The sequence below is a fragment of the Pipra filicauda genome, unplaced genomic scaffold (assembly GCF_003945595.2).
Source record: "Pipra filicauda isolate LSUMZ 115617 unplaced genomic scaffold, ASM394559v2 scaffold680_size158834_pilon, whole genome shotgun sequence".
NCBI classification, from domain to species: Eukaryota; Metazoa; Chordata; class Aves; order Passeriformes; family Pipridae; genus Pipra; species Pipra filicauda.
Window position 1 is genome coordinate 28097 of NW_024104843.1, and position 24240 is coordinate 52336.

General features: G+C 46.3%; 1 protein-coding gene across 8 annotated transcripts in view; it reads right to left on the minus strand.

The window, feature by feature from the left end:
• Positions 1-24240, minus strand: part of TIAM1 (TIAM Rac1 associated GEF 1) — a 136198-nt gene that overhangs the window by 7719 nt on the left and 104239 nt on the right. For 7 of the 8 annotated variants that reach the window (XM_039388755.1, XM_039388756.1, XM_039388754.1 and 4 more), the window contains 8 exons: positions 16995-17098; positions 8104-8283; positions 7604-7672; positions 7196-7321; positions 5022-5130; positions 2465-2644; positions 2241-2359; positions 1104-1212 (listed from right to left, as the gene is read on the minus strand). In XM_039388755.1, the coding sequence (XP_039244689.1) occupies positions 1104-1212; positions 2241-2359; positions 2465-2644; positions 5022-5130; positions 7196-7321; positions 7604-7672; positions 8104-8283; positions 16995-17098 (996 nt within the window). Of the gene's footprint in view, positions 1-1103; positions 1213-2240; positions 2360-2464; positions 2645-5021; positions 5131-7195; positions 7322-7603; positions 7673-8103; positions 8284-12536; positions 13211-16994; positions 17099-24240 lie in introns of those variants that run through there. The other variant, XM_027715386.2, reaches the window with a different exon arrangement.

Sequence of the window (24240 nt, forward strand, 5' to 3'; positions counted from 1 at the left end):
GCCCTCTTGTATTTTCTTCCCCAGAAAACCCCAAACTCAACAGCTTTTACCACACAAACCCAGGCTACTTCAAACTCACTTGAAACTTAAAGAATTTATGTTACCAGTTATAGGAACAACTACTCAAACAGCAACAGTTCTGTACAAATATTTGGAAAAATTAATTCCCCCTGGCTAATTTCACCTCAGACTAATAAGCAGCATCCAGCTACACGCGGTCAGTCAGCAGGAGAGGCTGCACAGGGACAGGATGTGAATTAAAAAGTGAGCACCACTGGCTAGCAGAGATGTAATCCCAGTTTCTTTTTGCCACACCAAATCCACATGGAGCTGGAATTTGCCTTTCAAGATTCCAGTTTTCCTAGTGATCTCTTTCTTCAGTCCTCAAGCACACCCCCTTTGTTTTCAGACTGAACTGCAGGGACACTTAATTTTGGACATTTTATGAAACCAATTTAAAGATTTTGGGAGTAATAAGGAGTTGCTGCACATTCCTAGCAGCTTTCATGAACGGTATAACCAGGTGCTTTCCCAACTTACAGGAAAGCAGTAAATTTCTATATGCTCTTCCAGAGCAAAGCTGAAAGAGTCTTTTTGGTATCTTTGTTATCTTTTTGGTATGTTAAAAAAATAATAACAACTATAATCATCATCATCATCATCATTGGCTTCCTAACCAGCATCACTTTCTGGAAACAAGGTAAAAAAACAGTTGTGTGAGAAGAAATTTAGGAACAAATAGAACTTAGCATATTCTGCAGTACTTGATGTAATTTTTAAAGAGAGAGGCTGGGTTGTGAAGCAGAGTTACTTGACATCGACTGGACTATCAAACCATATCTTTCCAGAGACAAATATATTAATATTAATACAGAGCTCACTATAGCCTTGGACATGAGTTTAAAAAACTCTTGCACTATACAGCAATCTCCAAATTCCTCCCCAGTTTTAGATCACCACAGAACAGAACTGACCATTGCAGCCAAGAGACCAACACAGTTATAATTTCCAGCCAACCTTGCAGAAGGTAATGCTCAGCTACCTTCAGTAAATATCTGCTAAGGCACACGTGACATCTGAAATGAAAGTGGTAGGATACAAACCAAATGCTGCCAGCTCAGGTTCCTTCTTCCACTTCCCCAGTGAAGCAGGAGGATTCAGCCATATCACTGTATTATGCAGGAGCAAATCCCCCATGGAAAGGTCAGCGACCTGCCAGCATGAAGAACACAAGCACAGAGACACAGTGTTTAATGAGTTCAAGGAATCTTATGGGAATTTCCAGTTCAAGAAACTTGCTTGAAGTTTAGTCCTGAACAAACAAAAAATACCCCACAAGTAAACCTTTGGAATATTTCATCAGATGGCCACAAGCATGTGCAAACAGATTGTGACACTTAGCAACAGATCCGTGTAGATCCTTAATTGGTCAGCATAAATTAGGATAAGTTAAACTCACAGAACAGCTCTTGCAATTTGGTGGGAAGTTAGGGCAAAAAAACAGATGTTTTCTTTGCCTTTTCATTTCTCCTTTGTCCATCTTCCTCCCAAGAAGATGGTTTGAAAATGTAAGCACAGCCTCTAATGTATATACTCAGTTTGGGGCAAAGTTTAGAGGTCTTTCTCTTTCTTTATGGTCCCCCAGAGTGATAAACTGAGTGCTACCCCCAGTCCAGGGGTCTGGGACTTTAAGACCCCTTCCAGGGGTCTCAGACAGTCAGCCAAGACTGAGCCACACCAGATCTTCGTGTGCACCACATGAGACCTCCAGCCCACAGCCCCAGGCTCTCTCTCATGCACCAAGCCCCCTAAAATGCTTCGTAAAAGAGAATCAGCAGTTTCTCACACACCACACCTCGCAATTTCATCTCTTCCAAGCCATTAAAATGCCAAGGACAGCCTTGCCTCAGCAAGTCCACTCAAACTAGTGGGGCCAGACGACTGATGTGAAAGGAGGAGAGTCAAGACAAGGATATCAAAATAGTGAAGGGCAGGTTGGGATGAGATTTTGACCCAAGCACAACACTGAAGGTCAATCATCCACTACTTCTTTACATTGGTCCCACTCACTGAACCATACATAATAAAGCAGTTCTAGAATTGAATAGGGATTTATCTGTTTGCACCAGGATCCACTTCAGTGGAACAACAGGAAAGGTAAATATTGGATACAGTTTAACATGCATGCTCCAGGCACCACAATAACAGCCTCTTCCTCTCCAAATCTGGTCGTCTGTTACCTCTTTTTTCTCCCCTGTTTGTTCTGCTATGAGCTGGTCAAACACTGCCCCATATTCCTCATGGATCTTCTGCATTTCATTAATGTGGCTGGCAACCTTGTTCATCGTTTTGATGGCCACTAGAAGAGAGACAGGATGAGAAGAAAAGGAATTTTAAGCCTCTGAGAAGAAGGATTCCAGGTCAGAAATTAAGCAGGGCGAAGCACATGGGGTTAACCCCTTACCATCAAGGTGATAATGTTCTTCACTGTCCACGTCAGTGAGAGCAAAGAGCTCCTTCAGCAGGAGAGGGTATTTCAGGATCCGCTGGATGGGTTTGATGAGGTAAGACTCCAGCGTGGAGGAGTGCTGCCGTCGGGGGTTCTGGGCATCCAGGAATGCCTTGAAAGCAGTGTCTGTCTTGGCTGGAAGATTAAAATGAAGCCATTGGATAAATCAAAAAAAAGCATAAAGTCACTTTTCCAGCTTTAAATTCATTTATCCAGAGCTATTTTGCAAGGAACTGTAGATTTATCGAGTCCACGGAATTAGATTTATGCCCTCCAGGTTTTGAGTCATTGACACTTGCCTTGGACATGGTATTTAGGATTTCACAACAGGTACCCACCTCCACACCAATACAGGCAGGTTTTAATTTCACTGTCCATGGCAGAACAGAATATCCTGAGTTGGAAGGGATCCAAAAAGATCATCCAGTCCAACTTCTGGCCCTGCTCAGGGCACCCCAACAATCCCACCCTGTCCCTGAGAGCATTGTATAAACTCTCCTTGATCTTTGTCAGCCTTGGGGAGCCTGTTCAGTGCCCAGCCACCCTCTGGGGGAAGAATCTTGTCCTGATATCCAGCCTAACCCTCTGTGACACAGCTCCAGCCGTTCCCTGGACCCCGTCTCTGATCACAGGGAGCAGAGGTCGAAGTTGCCCCTCAGAGGAAGCAGCACACAGTAACAAGCACTTTTGACCTTGCAACTATTTTAGAGCAGCTCAAATTGTTTTAATCATCTGTTTCCTTTAAGCAAAGGCTCAAATTGGGTATTTATGAAAAGTCGCTGCTCCTAAGCCCAGTCTGACAGGTGTACCTACAATATTGACAAGCCTGGTTCTTGTTACCTCATTAAACCTTAAAATGCAGCTCTGAACAACCATCAGGAGCCAGTAAGGAGGCAGAAGAGCAGTACACTTATGCTAGGACACCAGATTTTGGGAGCACAGGCAGCCTGGACACCTGATTGCCATCATCTTGCTACCTGACTGCTACTGAATTTGTAAAAATGTCATTTTCTCTGTTGCTCCCCCTACTAGAACATAAGGGAGGAAGCAAGGAGGAGGTGGTATTTTTAGACACACAAGTTATTCAGTGTAGGAACAATTCCACACAATTGCTTTTATTAGAGTCATGTCCCCTGCCAAGGCTGGGTGGTTTTTTTGCAGACAGTCACCTGATTGCAATAAAGCAACTTCAGTTCCAAACCCAAAAGCCACCTGCACCTCAGCTGAGGACACCAAATTACACCTGAAATACACTCCCAGCTTTTTAAGAGATTTATCTCTGGCATGAAATTTTATGTTCTGCTTATGCCACAATTCAAGCACAACCATTTCTCATTTATAAATACAGTCAGCAAAGAAAAATAAAAGCAAAATAACCAGATCTACCTAGTCTACAGGTTTAAAATTAAGGCCCAACAAAATTATTCCAAAAGAAAGCATGGATGTGACTAGCAACAAGTCATTCATTTCTATATCCCACAGAGCTGCCAAATACTCTTTGCAGCATGGGGAATAAAAGTTTACAAGTAGAAATGAAAAAGGAAAAAGTGTGCAAAAAAAATACAACAAAAAAAGCCAAACCAACCAAGAAACAAAAACCCCAAAACTTTGACTGTCAGACATCCAGATGTTCTTTGAAAAATACGAGCTCCTCCCTGATGGCATCGCTCCTACAACTGGAACCATTTGTTTATTCAGTGTCTTGGCCAAAAAGGAATTGCATGAAGCACTGGTAACTCTTAAGAGAGTAACACTTTCACAGGGGCAAAACATCACTCTGAGGCAAGTTGGTCCATAAGCATTTATAATCCAGAGCACAGTTCATTTATCTCCATCTCAGCAAGCCAAGCTCTGCTAGGAATTGAGACATGGAAACTTCTCAGGCAAGCTGGAAGGAAGGCAAGAGGAAGAGGAGAGGGGAGAGGGAGCATGGTGAAGTTAAAATATTTAGGCAGCTTCCACAAAACATTCTCCCAGGCTGCTCCTCTCCTAGTGGCTGCCAACATTCAACCACATCAGCTGAGGATTCAGTGGGATTGCTACTGGCAAGGATTCATGGCACAAACAATCCCGGGAGGATCCAGGGGTCATTACAAGCACCACCACTCCTGGTTTCAAAGTACACAGTGATCCGTTAGCAAAAGCCACACTGGCCTTTTAGGAAACCTTTCCCACATGACTGAAAAGTGTCAGGGGAGAATAAATTAGCATGGAGAGAAAAACTCCACGCAAGGTTAACCACCTCTTGAGATCAGCTCCTCGGGTATCATCCCATCGAGGGTGGTCCCAGAACACCCACGGCACAGAGCTCTCCGTGAGCCTCTCGGGCCAGATGGACTTACTTCCCTCCTGGAAAAGCACCCAGGCATGTGTGTGCCCCCACTGCTGCCCCACAACATGGTTTGGGGTGCAGTGGTCACCTCTCTCCATCCACAAGGCCAAGCTGTGCCAGCCCAAACCGAGGTGTGGCTGCGATGGCTCTCCCTGTCTTTGTCCAGCACGTGGCTCTCACCTTTCACCAGGACTTTGGGGACTTTCGTGTGGCTGGCACAGAAGGCACTGTACAGCTTGAACCGGTCAGCGTAGTACAGGAAGGATCCACCCAAGGAAAACAACACTTTCTAGGATTTAAAATTAAAAAAAAGGCATTACTAATTAAAGCACATGAAAGTGTTTAGCTCTTTTCCCTCATCTGAAGCTTTCACTGAGCTTTGGGATGACAGGACAATGCATTTTTAGAGTGTTTTCACATCAGGACATTGACCTGTTGGATCAAGTCCAGAAGAGGCCAAGTTGGTCAGAGGGATGGAGCAGCTCTGTTGCGAGGAAGGGCTGAGAGAATGGGATTGCTCAGCCTGGAGAAGAGAAGGCTCCAGGGTGACCTAATTGTGGCCTTCCAGGACCTGAAGGGAGTTACAAGAAAGATGGAGAGAGACTATTTTCAAGGGCCTGGGGTGACAGGATAAGGGGGAATGGTTTCCCACTGACAGAGAGCAGGGTTAGGTGAGATATTGGGAAGAAATTCTTCCCTGTGAGGGTGGGGAGGCCCTGGCACAGGTTTCCCAGAGAGACTGTGGCTGCCCCATCCCTGGAAGTGTCCAAGGCCAGGTTGGAGCAACCTGGGATAGTGGAAGGTGTCCCTGCCCATTTCAGTGGGTGGAACTGGATGATCTTGAAGGTCCTTTTCACCCTAAACCATTCTGTGATTCTGTGATTCATTCACCAAGAAACAGGCTCAGCCTTGGTGCGTGGATTAACACATTAATTAACAATTATAATAATAATTAACATCATTAGCCAAGTCCCAGTCTGAAGACACCACTAACTCCAGAGGGACTGGGCTCACAGCTCCAGAGCTGCGTTTAAAAGCCTTACTGAGCTCAGTAATGGCCAGAGGCCACCAAGAAGGCTGGATGGATCTGACATCAATGGATCAAGACACTAAGGAGCTGTGCAAGCAACACTCATCCCTCTGTACAAACACACCCAGGCCTTCACTTTCTTGGACTGAGTTTGTGTTAGGGGTAAAGACAGTCCTCCCCTAAGATGTCTTATCTTTTCCTCGGTGTTTGCTCTGTTACCCACTTAGGAACCAGACAACACGTGGTGGGGGGGGCTGAGACAACACGTGGGCAGGAGAGGGAACCAAACTGCAGAACTGAAACCACGGAGCCCCATAGCCCCATATTTCACACACTGCTTTCCAGACAGTGCCCACAGGGCAGAACTGAAAGTGAGGTTGGTGCACTTTTTATGGAAAGAGGTGGGAGCAGCAGCACTCAGAGGGCAGAGTTCTCTCCATAAGGAGGCTTCTCTGGCACTCCTCTCTCAAAGCTCAGAGCACACAGGGATCACAGAGGCTTCTCTGTGCTCTCCACGAAGTGCACATTTCCTACAAGAGCTGTGTTCTAGTTCCATGAGAGCAGTGTTCATGATTGAGGCTCATTTTAAACAAACTCCCAATGGCAAAGACACACATGGACAAAAAGACAAATTCTTTCAGTAGTTCTTCCAGGGCTGTATGTTAGCTGAAGAGAACCCCAGTGGAATCACTATTATTCATCAAGACATCCTGTCCTTTACCAAGGTGAGTGCTCAAAGCCAGAGCAAAATTCCCCAGAGAGAACACTCAGCTACTTGCCATATCTCCAGTACCAGTACAACTGCATTAGAAAGAAAACAAAATTTGTTCCCAAATTTTCCTGGGTTTTATATGAAGTTTACATATCTGCAGTTTACATTTCTACCTGTGATGATGCACATCTGCTGAGAGCTGAAAGTATTTGCCATGTAGTTCCACTATAGATCAAAAGTCCAAATAGAGAATTCAATGTGCTGTTCTGATCTGCAGCCCCACTGGGCTTCCGTACATTAGACTTGTCAGAGCAAAGATTTTATGTAACTTTCCATTTCTAGCTTTTCCTGACAGCTCAAGGCAGGAAATCTGGCAGAAGGGCAAGAATAGCACCCAGAAGCACATGGTGTTACAGGTTTCTAGTGCTCTATATGGCTAAATGTAGCATAAAATTCAAGTGTAGCAGGATAATTTTTGAACAGCACCAGTATTAGCTGAAAATTAATCCTGACTGGGACCAGATGCATGTTTTTACATGAACAGTGACAATAGTCAGAAAAATATGATGAAGAGTGTCAAAGGACTCCTCAAAGTGTAAACCATGAGATTACCTTAAATTGCTCAACTTTTTCAAGCTTTTCCAGGTCTGGAACCAGCCTTACTCCATCTTCCAAAGTTTTCAAGAACTCTACTTGGAATGCTACCATTTCAGTCAGATTCCCAAAGAGAACATCCAGCTAATGAGAGGAAAAAAAAAGACAAAATGCTGAAAATATCACTTGGTAGCTAAATCGTATTTTCTAGAGCTTCAGTAATTCTCAGTTGTATAATCAGGGTGATGTCAGGAAAAAACAACCTACACACTGTACATTATTGAGCACTACTTTTATACCCTCCTAAATTCACTATTTGAAAAAAAAATGGACTTAAAAATTTCAGGCAAGCAAGTCCAGCTGGGGGTGGGCAGAGAAGAGGGGCAGGTGAAAGCTCTCAGGCAAAAAGACAAACAGTCAACATACCTCATCCGGTGTGAGGAACGTTTCCTTTTGTAGAGGCTTCAGGTATCTCTCCATTAGACAATTTAAGTCCTAAAAAATCAGAAAAAGATGCCCACGTTGGTCCCTTAAAGTGCCTCTGTGGACATTTATTGAAGTGGCAAAGATCACTGCTTACCCAGTGCAAAATTCCTGAGAATTTTTCCTTTTCACACACAGGACAAAACAGTTGGATTTCACACAGTTGAAGGACAGCAAAAGGAAACATTTACACAGTTTTACTTCCAAAATCATTGAGCAGTGTCCCTCTGTATGCCAGCTAAGTAGCTTCACAACAGCAGCCTTAGAATTTGGAAAGCCTGCTCATTTCAGAGTTTTAAGTTACTATTTTAGGGTCAGACTGCAGAACTGAATGCAAGTTCACTAAGAGATACATGCACGAAGCAGAATTTGAAGTATTAGAGAAGAACCAACACAATTTTACAAGAAATAACAGACTGAAGCAAGACATGGAGCCCCCTTACCTTGACATAGGTGCGTTCTGTCTCCAGGAGCTCACAGATGACCTTCCGCAGCTTGTCTGCGTCTGTGAGTTGTCTCATGGTGGCCAGCTGGGGTCCTGCAAATTCCTGAGGGTGAGCACTGGAGTCAGAAGGGTTCATTTCATGCAGACTGCGACAGAAAGCAGCGACCTGCTCTGTGCTCTTGAAAAAGAAGGAAGAGGAAAGACCGGCGGTAATATTTTAAGTAAGAGTCACAGGAATGATGGAGCTGAGAAGTGTTTGCAGTTTAGCAGTTGCAGTTTGGGGACTTTCTAACGGGCACCAAAGTCCAGAAGTGTCTGTCCTGTCTCTCAGTGACTGAGGATAAGGGGGGAAAGCAGGGGGGAACCCAAAAAACAAAACAGTTGCACAATTCAAATTAATTGAAGTGCTGTTCAATAGCATTCCTGGTTTCAGACATACAAGAATTTTAATTAAAATAGGCTCGTCCAGCAATCAAGATTGACAAACTAACAAAGAGGCCCAAGAATTGGGAACAAAAAATGACCATGCAAAGAAAACACACACCCCAGCCCTCTGCCAGTTCCCTAATTGTTTGCTACAGTCCTGGGAATAGCTGTGTCAACACATCCGAGGAGACAATGCTGAGGCAGAACCCATTCAAGCTGTTTTTGGGGGAAGCAAAGCCATCCATGGAGCCAAAGCCTCTCCAGGCTCCAAACACAAGTTCTTTGGGAAAGTAACTGTACACTTGATATGTGCCTGGAAACATACCTTGTAGGGTGAATTTCTTCCCCAGAAGTCACGTTTTGCAGAGCTGCTACATCAAGCTAATTTCTTTATATATAGACACCTGATTAAATATTAAAGCCAGTTATCCTTGCCTCACCTCCTTTGTTAGATCATATTCTCACATCTTTCATTACACTGAAAAGTTTGGAGCAGGCAGGACCTCTGGTGTCAGTGACCACAGCCCCAGGCTCCTGGGGTTGCCAAAGCAGTAGTGTGCTCTGTCTCCATCCCTCCCAGAGACCTGGAGGGAAAGGAGCTGCTCCACTGGATCACACCTCTCTAATCCTACCATGGGATCTTGATCCAGATGCAGTGATTTCCCAGCACTGCCTCTACAGCCCTCTAGTTCATACTAAAAGTCCTGTGAGGAGCAGCTGAGGGAGCTGGAGAAAAGGAGGCTCAGGGGGGACCTTCTGGCTCTGCAACTCCCTGACATGAGGGGGGAGCCGGGGGGGGGTCGGGCTCTGCTCCCAGGGAACAAGGGACAGGAGGAGAGGGAACGGCCTCAAGCTGTGCCAGGGGACGGTCAGGTTGGACAGCAGGAGGAATTTCTTAATGGAAAGGGTTGTTAAACATTGGAAGGGGCTGCCCAGGGAGGTGGTGGGTCCCCATCCCTGGAGGTGTCCAAGGAAGGACTGGGTATGGCACTCAGTGCTCTGGGCTGGGGGACAAGGTGGGCATCGGGCACAGGGAGGACTCAAGGGTCTCAGAGGGCTTTTCTCTGTGATTCTGTGAAACAACTGACCCAAAATTAGCCTGTTCAAACAGAGATATACGAGGGAGGAGGAAAAACTAACAAATAAAGAGAGAGAATAAAGCACATCACCACCTTGCAGTTTGGAGTCAGAGCCCTTCACTCCCACCAGCTGGTAGTGCCAAAAAAACTCCGCCTTTTTTAAGCTACACAGCTAATTCCCTCTCCATCCACCCACAATCCATGCTAGGGACAAGTAAGGATTTCCTGCCCTTACACAGTGGCTTTCCTTAGAGGTCTCTTATGGCTACAAATGCTCACAAAAGGTACCACTTCACAGCATATGAGTACAGAGTTATTATGCAAAGGATCATTTTCTTCAGGACACAAGTGTAAGCAAGGAACTAACTGTGACTGACTGTCTATACAAAAAATGCCTCCTGGACACACTTTTTTACAGGGAAAATATGCACCTTTGGTTTCTGAGGTTTAACTCAGATGTGGAAGAAAGGAAAAATATTGCAAATTGAGGACAGGAGGAAGCAGTGAGTTAAAAACAGTTTACTTGCAACTAACTCTGCTCCTGGTAATGGCACATGTCACGGAGTTAAGATTTATTAGTCAATATAATTCCTGTTATTTCTCAGCAAGGTTCCACCTATACTCACTGTACTTTAAGTATAAAGCACACACAAACTTTTACATTACATATGCATTTCCACAGGTGTGATTTGGATCCCAACAGCCCCAAACTCCCAAAAGGCAGTAGGTGAAAGCCTGGCTCCAGCGGAGGCAAAAAAAACCCTCCCAAGTTCCCTGCTCTGCTGGAAAGGGACACAGAACTGACAGTTCACATATGTTAATCTGAGCCTGCAGAGACCCAGGATACACAAGGGTTTGCTCAGAAATGTTTAGCTTGAAAACTATTTTGTAAACAAATATTTGAGGAACACATATCCAGCGGTGTTTTGCTTTAAGGTCCAAACGTACAGATAAAACTAGCTGTAATGTATAAAACACAATATGGAATCAAGCTCCAGAAATAAACCAAGTGTTTCAAGTAGTTCATGCTTGATACCCCACAGACTTCTCACCATGCTGTGCATGCACTTGCAGTAAGTTCCAGGGAAAGATGGGTCACCCAGAAAGAGAGAGCAAAAATCTACTTAGGGTGTGAAACACCAGCTAAGCAGTGAAGTTGAAAATTGGATAACTCACACAGGCACGTGGTCTGTCCCAGAAGGAGCAGTTACACCCATATGCCAAAAAGGAAGCGTAGAAGACTTCTCAAAGCCTTATCTCCACTTGCACACGTAATAAGCCACCCCTGGGATCCAGCCACGTCCAGCTCCAGCAGCAGCTGAATGTTGCCTCTCCTGAAGAAGTGCCCACCTATCACTCACCCCACACTCTCTGGACAGACAAAAAGTCTCCAGCACAATAATTCACAAACTCTTGCAATTGTGGTGTGTGACATCTCCCCCTTCCCCACTTAAGCCACAGCCACCAGTGGGGGCTGTGATGGCTCCATCCAGCTTCCCCCAGATTTTGGGGGCTGCAAAGCTACACAACAGTCAAGGGCTGTCTGGAACACTGACCCAGATGTCTTGCTGCTGTGCAAATGTGACTATAAATCAACCACCTTAGTCCATAAACAGTGGACATTCCAGGGCCTGTTGAGCTGCCTTGCAGGGCAGTGAACTGCACACCAGGATCTGCCCTTGGGTAGGGAGGGCAGGGACATATCTCAAGGTTCCTCCTGGGGGATTCCTTGCCAAAACAGATTCCCGGTTAGTGATCAGCAGCATGCTAGACTTGGAATTCTTAGCCAAGAGATCTACAGGATTGGCTTTAGACATAAACCCTTGACCAAGCCTGGGACTAGGAGTGGATCCAGCTGCACCTAAACCCCTCTCCAAGAAGGAGCTTAGAAAGCAACAGGGTCCTTTCTGAACTTCATGACTCAAAGGAAGGCCCCCCAACCACTTCATCTGACCCCGCCCTCTATGCAGTAAATAACCAAGTGTACCTTGCCATCAAGTCTTGTTAAACCACTGTCACACTGACCAACCAACTTTGCTAACTTACCAGTTTATATCAATAAAGTAAATTATTGCTTCTCTGTTACAACTGAAGTGCACAAATCCACAACTGCTGTGTTTCGTTCCTGAACATAATCCTGCCTACCCTGTATTGCCTTTAAAAAATCAATTTCCAGATAGAAGGCAGGTGAACACTGCACACAGGGTGCTTCAGGACACAGCTATTTTGAAGAAAACTCTCAAACACATTTCACAAAAGCCTCTCTGTCCCCATTTTCTTGGAGAAAGTGGATAGAGCAGGGAAGGTCTGGAGCAGAAGCAGATCCTTTTATCTCCCTACACCAGCTCTGTTTGCCAGCTGCAACAGTGACAGCACTAAAGCAGGATTTCTCCAGGAGAATTACAGCATCACACTTCAAGGACAATTCTGCAAGCAATCCCTTCTAGCAACCCCAAAATGAGACTGAGGGCTGGCACAACTGGGCTGTGAAGTGGAGTAACCCTTCCTCTGCAGGGGGCTCAGCAGAGGGACTAAGCTCACATCCTTCCCATGCAGGAGGATCAAGTCCTTACACTCACCAAGCATGGGGCTGGGAGTTTTGGCTGCCTGCCCTGTAGTTTTGAAAGCTGAGTACCATTTCTCATGTTTAAAGATGTACAGGCGCCTGGGCATCAGGCAGCTGCTCCCTTGAATGGCACAGAGTACCCTCTGTTCCACCAGGGACAGCAAGCTCTAAGCAGCACTGACCTCCCAAACAAAACTCAGGCAAACTGCATCTCTTCAGGCACTGCAAGGTAAGAAGAAGCCTCAGCAGGGCACACACGTTACAGCTCAGCCTCATAGTAACCCCCAAATTAACACCTCACAATAACCCATTTAACTGCTAACTCCTGAGCCCATCCCAAAGCACAGCAGGTCTGCTCACCAGGTACAGCAAACGGTACAGGGAGTCCCCGTCTCTCCCAGCGCCCTCAGTCCTGAGCTTACGGTTCAGCCTCCAAGGAGCCGACATCGCTGGGAAGGCAGGACTGCCAGGGCTGTCACTCATCCAGCAGGAAAACCCCAGTGCTGCACACACTCAGCTGATCCAAAGGGCTTTCCCGCTCCAGACGGAGCCCTTGTGCTCCTTCCTTGGGCGTGCAGCTGGGATCTCTGCCGCAGCTCAGCGGGGAAGGGCAGTGCCCATCCTTCTCCCAGCAAAGCCTCCCCGTGGGTGTCACTTGCCGCCCGCTCACCACATCGGTGGGAATTCAGAGCCAGGAACCAGGAAAAGCTGAGACCTCGGGGCTGTTTTCAGAGGGAAACTTCAGCAGAGAGGCTGAAATGCAGCAAAGCAGCAAAGGCAGCCTGGGAATATCAATGTGTGTTGCCTGTGGCTGAGCAGGAGCCGATTGGCTCCGAACAGCACTGCTGAGGAATATTAAACATCTGAAGGGACAGAATTAAAAGAACTTAAAAGAGCCTGTTATGCTGCTGCAAAACCGACCCCTCAAATCCCTGTTTTAATCCTTTCACATCTATTTTGCAACACATTGAAGGTTTGAAGACTTAATTCTGGTCTCAAATAATGCTGCAGAGAGCAGACGACCTACTTTCTTGGAAAAGAAATACCTCTGAATGGTGTAAGCATGTGCTCACACAGCCCATCACAACAGCTCCCCCAAGCACAAGTGCTGCGAGGTAATTAGCCTTTAATGCAAGAGGCAGATGTCTTTAATTAGAAACGGGAAGAAATGAGTGTCCTGCAGTATTTTGACTGGGGATGCCTTTTAAAACACATCCCCGGTAAGTTCAAAGCGCCATTACATGAAAAAATACACAGAAAGACTGATTTTTGAGATCAAACACAACACCTGTCTTAGCCTTTGGTAACATGCAATGTTAAGAACTTGCACATATGCACAGTTTTCAGGGCGCCTCGTTTGAACCTCAGTTTATTCTACAATATTGAAAAGACCAAAACAATCAGGTCACCACAGAGGAAAGTAACCATTGAAGAAATTAGGCTGGTATGAAATGTTCCTGGCATTCTGTTGAATAGAGATTGACAGAGAAGCATCCCCTGTCATAAACAGCCTGAAATTCCAGTTCACATGTTAGATGAAAACAGGCCTGAAGAGGTGTCAGAGAGCAGATTTTCCTTTCCCCCACTCTCCTCCCTCCCAGCTCTCTCCTCCTTGGCTCCCACATGAAATAGGGAGAGAAAAGAAAGCCAAAAGCCCACCCCAGAGCAAAGCAACTTGTAGAAAAACTGAAGGCCACTGCCAGTTGACTTTAAGTCACTGCCATGACTTAAAGAAAAAGGGTTGCACCCAGAAAGCTACTTGCTAGGATTCACAGAGATTTCAACCTGAGATAAGAGGGCGAAATTAGATAGGGGGTGAGTCCAGAGAGCAACAGCTATCCCACACCACTGACACCTTGGAAATGGGTTTCTAGCATTTTATCAGAACAGTTCTACAGACACCTCATTTTTCCTTATTATATATAATATATATATGTAATTATTACTTTGGCAATAGTGATGGAGAAGCAAATTCTACGTTACCAGCCCTTTCAGATGTACCTAAACCAAGCTTTGCAGAAAATGGAGGAATCCTCGGAGCTACTGCTGCACCCTCCAAATCCTTCACCACCACACCAACAGCTTGGAAGCTTTTGCAGATTAAGAAACAAATGCACCCACTACTAAGGAAACACACACCCACGTGCACACATGCTGGGCTGGGGGAAGGGACAGAGACAGCCGGAGGGAGGAGGAGGAGGAGGAGGGGGAGGAAAAGGAGGAGGAGAAGGGAAGACGCATTCGAAGACACATCCATCTACCTGTCACCTGCATGAGAAACGTACCAAAAAGTCCCAAACCCAGCTTTTGGTAGGATTTCCCAGCGCTTACCTTCACACAAAGCCCGTGCTAGGAGAGCGGATGGAGGAGAGCTGCGGCGCTGCCTTCCTCTCCTTTTTCCATGAATTATTAATGCTCCCCTAGGATCACTCGGGGAAGCTGGGAGCCATCCTCCTCTGCAGCCGTGGGGTTGGCAGGATGCAGCCCTGCCCCAGGACCATGTTATCACACGGCTAAGGACACTCCAAAGGCTATTTTCGGCTCTTTAATGCTGGTTCTGCCCTGAAAGAAGGGGAGCTCTGCATTTGGCTGGGAGGCTCCAACACAGGTAAAATGGATTTCCTCTGCTGCACAGCAGTGAATGGGTGAGAGCTCCTGCCCTGCTTTAGCCAAGAAGGGCAGAAATACAAAGGGAGCCTCCCCCAAACACCGCCATCCGAGGGAGCCTGGAAGCTGTGGCCGGGATGGTGATAAGGGGGAACGTGCCCTTCCTGGGGGGACGAGGGCAGAGCCTTTCCCTTCCCACGTACAAAAATAACCCCTGTAAAACAGCGCTGAGGACATCAGCTTAATCTGCTGTGCCATAATCCCAGGAGCATGGAAAGGTGTGGGAGTGCACGGACAGGAAAACACCTTTGTTTTTCTCCTCACTTGCACCAGCCCAGTGGTGGCTCCCCATGGAAAAACACCAACTGCAGAATCCTTGCTTCCCATGCAGATCAGCTTTCCCAAGCACACAGAAAAGCAAAAGGATTAGGAAAACCCTCCTGCTGATTGGGCCTTTTTCCCCCCCCTCTACTATATACTGGAATTATCTATAGGCACTGCAGAATAATTTGGGGGGTTCTGTGGTTTTCATTAGAAAGGAACCAGCAAGGAAGCCCACTGAGTACAGAGCTCTTCTGTGTGAGCAGGGACAGCAGCATCCATGACTTTGCCAAACTGAGTACATTGTATATATACTATATGTACGTGTCCTTTTTTTTATGAGAGACCATTTCAAGCAGCTTGTCCCACAAAAAACAGAACACTCAGTAAAATGCCTCACTCCCCTCTACATCACACAAATATAGTACATGTATCTGCATTTCAAAAGAAAACACGTAGTGATGTCAACATTTCATTTACATGCAGGCAGAAGTTCCCCCCGTTGGAAACCAAGGCTCCTCAGAGCCAGGAGTTACTTTTCCAGTCTGTGAATATTAAGCATTAAAGCTGCTAACGTGAATTTCTCAGTTTAACTAAATCTGCTGAGCCGCAGAGCTAATCGTGTAATCCTTACGCCTTCCTTCAGGCAACTACAGCTCCGAGGATGCAGGAGGCAGGATGCAAAATGGAACCCCACAGCCTGTCGAGCAGCTCAGAAATAGAAAGCCATGGGAAACACAGCGAGAACATTTATCCCCCGAGCAGCCATGTGTTATGCTCAGTGCTCTGCCACAGCTCCGGCGTTTGACAGAAGAGGCTCTGCTCAGAGCATATGAAAATCCCAAATGTTTACAGTTAAAAATCCCGAAGTATCAACAAACACTTCCGCTCACTGAAGAAGAAATTATTTGTACTTACAAGAAAAAGATCTGTAATAAACCCTGGTAACAAACTGCAGGAGTAATCACCTTCTCTGCACGCATTTCACGCACTGGAATGTTTTCCCTTATCTGACTTCCACTGTCTGGCTATCAAAGACAAAACCACAGGCTGGAGGAGGACAAAAGGGATCAGGAAACAAGAGGCCAAGGTCTTTTCCTTCCTTTCTCTACCGTAGAGTAGCACAGGGACCAACTCAGAGCTCACTAGAACACATCTTAGTTAAAATAAGAGAAAACATCCCCAAACTGAGATCTGATTCTCATTAAATCATTAATTATGTAGAAAAATGGCTGTAAACTCTCACCATCACCTGCAACAAACACCTAAAAGCAATCAGCACCTTCAAGACAATCTCACTTGATTCTGCCTCAAAAGCCACTAATCATCACACCTACTGTCCTGTGAAGGACCCCAGCAGTTCACCCCAGAGTGTGAACTACCAACCACTGCGAAACCATCCCTTAATCGATGGCAATTAGAAACCCATTTGCACAAGCTCTTAGTTATAACTGGAGGGTTTTGCTTCAGTTTAAGGTAGATGATTAGTTTGCATTTAAAAACCAGCATGTGTGCTTTAAGGAGATACAGTTTAACTTACATTCCTCCTATGCCTAGAAATCAAGGAAGAGTAAGAAATGGTAATAATCCAAGTGGTCTTTTGGCTTAGCAGAGCTGCCCTGGTGAAGGAGGTGATGAACCAGCTCGTGTAAAAACTATGTGGGAACATTATCACAAGATACTGGAGACGTGAACCGACCCTGGAAACAGGGCACAAGTCTTGCTTAAGAGGGAGCAAGTGATGTGCCATAATCAAAGCTGTAATTTGTTCCATTCAAGCTCATCCGTAAACACCTTGAAAGTAAGATCAATCTTCCCAGGAGAGGTGCTCTAACCAGCACCTGGGCTGTGGCTGCACTGAGCTTCCATGTGAAAATGAAAGTTTCTCACCTTGCTCATCTTATCAGCCTCGTCCGACGACTCCAGGTCCTGTGTTTCCGCCTCCTCTGGAGCTGTGTCGGCAGAGCTGTCCGGGTCACCACAAAGGGAGTGCCCTGCCAAAATGGAGATGTGTGAAAACACAGCCAGAAACCCCAAAAAATTTGGGTGCAACCACAGAGCTCCCGTGGAAGGCCAGGCCTCATCCCGCACACAAGCACATTCCAACAGGACGTTGTGCCGGAGGCACTCGGTGACCTCAACGGAGGGTTTACAGCACCAGGTTTAACAACAGGTGTAAAAATAAACAGGTTATGGCCAGACACACTATTTAGTCAGAAACTACAAAAGCCAGTTCAGAGATAAGGCTAAAATGTCACATTGAAATTCTTACATTCAGCATTTGTTTCTTGGCTGGTGAGCAGTTGCCAAGGACCTTTATACCTCAGTGGTTTCGAATGGGAACTCTGGTATGCAGTGCAAGCCTTGGTCAGCCCTTCCCCTGGGTTAAAGTCAGACATGATGACTCTAAATGGCTTGCAGCTTCGGCCTAAGACACCCACTTCTGAGTCTCTGTGTTGATTTTTAAGGAAGCAAACCCAGTTTTAGCAATTTTAGGAGCCCATTACATTAACTGAACACTAGATCTCATTTCCATCACTACATGGCAATACCTCTGCACCCCTGAGCACTCTCCTGGAGACTGTGTTGTTGATACAGCTGGTAACTCCTTTGTGACTTCTTGTCACCAAGTGACTAAAGAAGAGAACTAATCCCAGCCCCAGAGCTCTGTGCACAAGTAACTTTTTTCTGACTTTTTCTCTGGCTCAGGTAGCTGTAAGAGGCAGTGTTACTACACCTTTGCCACTTTTCACATAAAAACAAATTTTATATCCATCCAGCTCCCAGCTATGGCAAACCACACTGACCAGTGATGGACTGAACTCTGCCAGGAATCTCCTGTGCGCCTCGAGCCAACATAAAGATATTTTACAGCAGCTGAGTCCACGCACTAATTCCTTTTATCCAGAAAGATGGAAAGAGACTATTTACAACGGCCTGGAGGGACAGGACAAGGGGGAATGGCTTCAAACTGACAGAGGGCAGGGTTAGATGGGATACTGGAAGAAATTCTTCCCTGTGAGGAAGGTGAGGCCCTGGCACAGGTTGCCCAGAGAAGGTGTGGATGCCCCATCCCTGGAATGTTCGAGGTCAGGTTGGACAGAGTTTGGAGCAACCTGGGATAGTGGAAGGTGTCCCTTTTAGACCCCATTATGAAAAATGATTTGCATGACTGTGCAAGATTTCCACATTTTTGTGTCTAGAAATAATTTGGAAAAATTGAAATTCAGAAACTGAGAAATAAATTCAGAACATATTCTGCACACTGGGATGGAGCTAAACTGGACATCAGTGAAATGAAAAGGACATAAAAGGTAGTTCAGAGTTGAGCTTCTGGAAGACAGGCTTCTCTTCTGAAAAGGCAGGGTTTATTGTTGAAAAAGATGTGGCTGTAGGGGTTGTTTGGCAACACAAAATTTACCTGAAGAAGTGGAGTTTTTTCTGTAAGAGGTTTGTTTTTCTGAGCCTTGCCCAGATTTTATCAACTCGCACTATCAGCTTTCTGTTCTCCCTATTAATGTGTGAAAAAGAATTCTTAAACCCATTGAGCTGTCCATTTCAAAAATAAGAGAAAAGAAGTTCTGTGTGTCATAATCTCTGTGGGGCAGTCTGTTTTTCTTCATTGCAATTAGTTTCCCATTACAAGCTGTGTGAAATACACTTTACAGTGGTTTCTCAGCCCAAACCAAGGCAATTATTTTGGGGAGGTGGCTGCTTTCTGCTTTTAAGCAACCACTTTTTCTCTTCCTGAATGTTAAAACACCACTTAATCTGTTTCCTGCAGTATAAACACTTTTACCCAGCAGACAGCAATCTCTCACTCTAGCAGTCACACAGCACGTGTGCTCAGGGTATTTCTACTGTCCCCAGCTGCCAAAGCCAACTCGACTTTAGCAGCTTTATCTGCTGGTTGTTAAATGCAATCAGATCAATAATGCTGCACGTTCCTGCCTGTTAATACCTCCCAGTTACCGTCCCACTTCTGTCAGGTTCATTACATCACCTTCTTTTTGCCCTGTAAATCTTTATTTAGCTCTGCCAGGAGCTCTGAGGAGAACGTGCTCGTTTCCTTCAGCAGCCCCTGAGTGCTGCCTGACCACTGCCATTCGCTGCCTTCACTTGACATTAAGGAATTAGAAAGGGAAATCCAAAAAGCTGCAGGAAAAGGGGGTCAAATCCACACGGCCACCAGCACAGATGGAGGTCACACAAGCTCCCAAGTTGCCTCAGCAGTGTAATATCCATGACATTGTGACTAATGCCCATTAAATAACTCCCACTTATAGCCAGAACTAGCAAAATAAAAGGAAGTCTTATATCACTGGAGTAAAGGTGCTGGGGCTTAAAGGCTTGGAGAATCATGGAAAGCTTAAGCACCAGGCCAACACCTGGCTAAAATTTTCCACAGCTGCTGCTTCTAGTTTGTAGGGTTGGAGATTTTAGCGAGACCTCTGTGATACTTGGTACCACTCTTAAAGCCAGCCTTTCTTGGTGCCAGACTACATTTTTTTTTTCAACACAGTGGAAATGAAAACCCCGAGGCAAGCTCTGCCAGCTGTGGTGCAAGGCTCAGAAGCGTCAGCTCCACTAACCCAAAAGGCAGCCCACAAATCAGGAACCCTGCATCTAATTCCCGAGGGTGTGGAATGGGCAACGCTGGATTTAGCCCTCCCAGTGGCAGCAATGAGGATGTGCTGGCAGGGGCTGCCACGTGCCAGCAATGCCAGAAGTAAGGAGGGCTCGGAGGGTTGAAAGCTTTGGTTTGTATCTTTAAGGTGCCTCGGTCTCTTGAGCAGGTTGTTTAACACAGCTCAGAGCCCCACACAACACCGAGGCAGAGCTCTGGCCATAAGCTAAACCACAACAAGTTCCCCCTCACCATGAGGAAGAACTTCTTTCCATGGAGGGTGGCAGAGCACAGGAACAGCTGCCCAGGGAGGATGTGGAGTCTCCCTGTCTGGAGACATTCCAGACCCACCGGGATGAGTTCTTGTGTCACCTGGGTGACCCTGCCTTGACAGGGGGGTTGGACTGGGTGATCTCCAGAGGTCCCTTCCAATCCTGACTATTCTGGCATTCTCTCTGCCATTAAGCAGAACATTTTAATACAAATTGTTAGGGAACTGTCGCTCAGATTAAATTTTTATTTAAGGTGACATTTTGCTATAAATCCACAATAAAAAAGGTGAGTGTACATTTTTTCTTTCATGCAAAAGAATTCTAGTTAGCTCTGAAACACTGAAACATGAAAGAAGGAAATATCATTTTTACACTGGGGCATTCTGTCCCATTGGGAAGTCCCACAGAACTGATAACTTCTCCAAAGACCTGGAAAACTGAGCTACAGCTGCCATAGTTTCAGTCAACCAAGCTACCAGGAACTAACTGGGAAACTCTACAATTCACAGAGACCTACAGAACAAGCCCCATAAATCTCTTTACATTTTGAATCACAGAATCATTTAGGTTGGAAAAGACCTCTGAGATCATCGAGTGCCCCCTGTGCCTGACGCCCACCTTGTCCCCCAGCCCAGAGCACGGAGTGCCACAGCCAGGCCTTCCTTGGACACCTCCAGGGGTGGGGACTCCACCACCTCCCTGGGCAGCCCCTTCCAGTGCCTGACCACCCTTTCCAGCAAGAAATTCCTCCTCACATTCAACCTGGACCTTCCCTGGCACAGCCTGAGGCCATTCCCTCTCCTCCTGTCCCTTTTCCCTGGGAGCAGAGCCCGACCCCCCCCGGCTCCCCCCTCCTGTCAGGGAGCTGCAGAGCCAGAAGGTCCCCACTGAGCCTCCTTTTCTCCAGGCTGAGCCCCCCCAGCTCCCTCAGCCACTCCTGCTGCTCCAGCCCCTTCCCCAGCTCCATTCCCTTCTCTGGACATGCTCCAGCCCCTCACTGTCTTTCTTGAAGTGAAGGAACTCTCTTGCTTCTCTTTCCATTCCAACGGTAATAAATTGTCAAATACAGAAAAATCTACAGTGAATGTCATTCAGTTCAATCCCTCTCCTAGGGAAAAATGCAGATTCATTGAAACTTGCCCTGTACCAACTGTACTGTGGCCACTTTCCACCCTCCCCAGGCCAGGAGCTGAGTCAGTGCTTGAGAAGTCCGTTGGGAATAAACGGGAGTTTCCATAGGCATACAAATGAAGTGTGTGCTCAGAGACCTTGGGACATCAGGAATTCAGTAACACCATCCTCACTCCGGCAGGGGGCGCAGCAGCACCACAGGAGTTTTGGGAATTTGGGATGAAAAACGTAATTCTAATCCCCAAACCCTCCGATGGCTGCGGCAGGAAATGCTCCTGGAACTGTTAAATCAAGCCCTGAATGAGAACAGTACTTTTTCCTGAAATTATCCGTCTTCCTCATGAAAATAACCATGAAGAAATTAAGGTTATTGTTGGCCTCAGCTCATTCTGAAATCCAAATTACTTATCCCAAGGGGACCTGTGACAGAACAAGGATGGAATAAAAAATAGTGGCCCATCCTTACAGTGCAAAAAAAGTTTGTTTCAGCTTTATACCACAGACTTTAGAGTGTGTAACTTCAGCCTCTGGGTGCTTTGTAAACAACAAAATAACAGATCCTCAGAAACACCTGGGTGCTTCCTATCTTAAATAGAGCCATTCCAAACGGGGGGCACTTTCTTTTTTAGCCTTTATCCATTCTGCACGGTGATTTATACACTTCACAGTTATCCCTGCAGAGTTATCCCTCATGCCAAACAGTCTCCAAAATACAGGAGCATGCAAAGCCTAAACCGCAGAAATTCTACCCCAGAGTTAAAAAAAAGAGAGTGAACTGCGGGGAGACCACAAACACATATGGATACTACTCCCATTCCCAAATCCCCTTCTAATAGCAAAATATCATCTTGATGATTTGAGGCAGATTTGCTGTATTTCCAGCTTCCAGCTTCCTCTCACTCCCTGGACTGAGGGGAACAGAGTGGGGAGACAAAACACTCCTCATGGGAAGGGGAGACAGATCTCACTGTGCCTTTTAGGCAATAGGGAAAAGATACTGCAGGGCTCCAGACAGAATGAGAGCTAATCCTCCTCAGCCAAATTTATGCAGGAGGGAAGACTGAGAGCCAGGAAAAGCAGTGAGAGATGAAAGGAATAAAACTTGTGGCTCTGCAAGCCCGATGCAGCACAAATTCCATGGGGGAAGTACAAATCATACCCAAGACAATACTTTTCACATCAACGAGAGGTAAAAAACCCAAGGTCATCTCAAGAATAACCTGTTAAGTAAAGTCACAGTGAAGTAATTGCTTGCCACAGAGCTGATTTGCAGCTCTAGCCCCAACCTCTGCATATACAAGGGAGCTTCAGATGATGAAAGAGCTGCAAGAGATGTTGGATTTAACAGGAGCACCAGCAGCCACTTCAGGGAGGTCGACTCCCAGAAACACAGCCCCGCTTTGCTCCTGAAGACCTCACACTGAGTAGCAAGGCAACGGGAAAGATTCCTTAAAAAAAAAAAATGTACAGCATTTCAATAGCATCTTTCTATTGAAAATACACAATATGATCTGCCTCATGCCCTTTGCTGCCTTCACAGCTGATGAAGAATTGCTAGTGAGGAAGATAACGATAAGACAGCACGATCGGTCGACTAGATCCTGGATTTCTGGGGAATGGATGTGCCTACAGGTGATGTGTATCTGCTGGCACTCTGGCCTATCAGTGTTTCACCCCCCTGACGAAAGGGAAGCTACACTGCTTGAGGACCAAAGACAGAATCTGTGTACTATAAATAAAGCATTCAAGAGAAATCACAGAGCAGATCTGCCTGGCCAGCCAAACTGCTGGAATCGACAGGGACACAAATAAATAGGTCAGTGGGTATTTCATACTTGACTGCTCTCTGCATGAAGCTGTGTAGCTGAGACCGAAAACCTAAGACACAGCCACGATGTCTCAAATAAAAGCATTTTTTAAGTCCTCTTTTTAAGATTTTGTGTGGTAACAAATCCCTGGCAAAGCAGAGGGACAGAAGAAGAAAGGCTTCAATAAATCACTGTGTTCTACAAACACCTCAGTAGAGGGAAGTGGATGGGGAAGATCAAAAACACCTGCCTCGCAACTGCACACGGGTGCAGATCCTTGATTTCACTCCCACCTCAGGTTAAGTCATCCCAAATGAGAGCACTGGTGCAGTTTAGCTTTAAGCACCACCTGAACATGGTCCTCAGAGGCCGATTTCATATGGCAACTACAGGTGCTTCCAGAAGCTGCCAGAGACACCCCACACCTGCTGATGAGCTACTGCTGGTTGAAGAAATATCCCTCTCCCTTTGAGGAGCAACAAAGGTGAATCCCACCTCAATATCTGCTGTGTTTTGAAGGAAAGCAAATGTCAGGAGAGCTCCAGCTTCTGTGCTGCCCGTGGTCTCGAAGGGAGAGCGAAGGAGCTGGCTGAGGACAGCACAAGTGAAGGGCAGCTGCAGCCAGAGAAACAGAAGGAAAAAGGAAACCCTGAGGCTTAGCCCTGTTCCTGGGGAGCTATTCAGGAAGGAGGTGGTTTGGCCCACCAGAAAATTCACATGGTCACAGCAGGACACGGGAAAACAAGGAGCTGTTCCACACCACTGCGACAACTGCACAACCCAGCTCAGGAGAAGGTCACAAAGGAGGACAGGCATGACTCAAGTTGAGGGCAGCACAAAAGGAGTGTGTCTGCAAAGCAGCAGAGGTGGGAGGTCTGGTTTTGCCATGACATTCCCATCAGCCATGGCCTACATCTTCATTTCGCATGGGGCACGCAGGGATATTGCTGTTCCGAAGGCACACGCTGGGATGCTCGGACACATTTGGCAAACCCTGCACTATCTCACCCTCAGCAAGGGAAAGGACCCTCAAAGACCCTCCAAATAATGCTGCAGAGAACTGACAGTGGCAGAGAAACTGCTTGTTGAGACCTGCTGTTGAGCCCCTGTGTTCTGGAATGTCACTGCTCTGCCTCAGGAATCACTACATCCCGTAAATACAACAGTCCTAATTCCCCATTCTTTGCACCCGGGGCAGACACTCAGTGAAAAGTTAAGGTGTGAGGACTCAATGCTCAGAGTTACAGTGAAAAAGCCCAGGCAAGGACGAGAGGATGGGGCCTGTGAGGAGCTGCTGT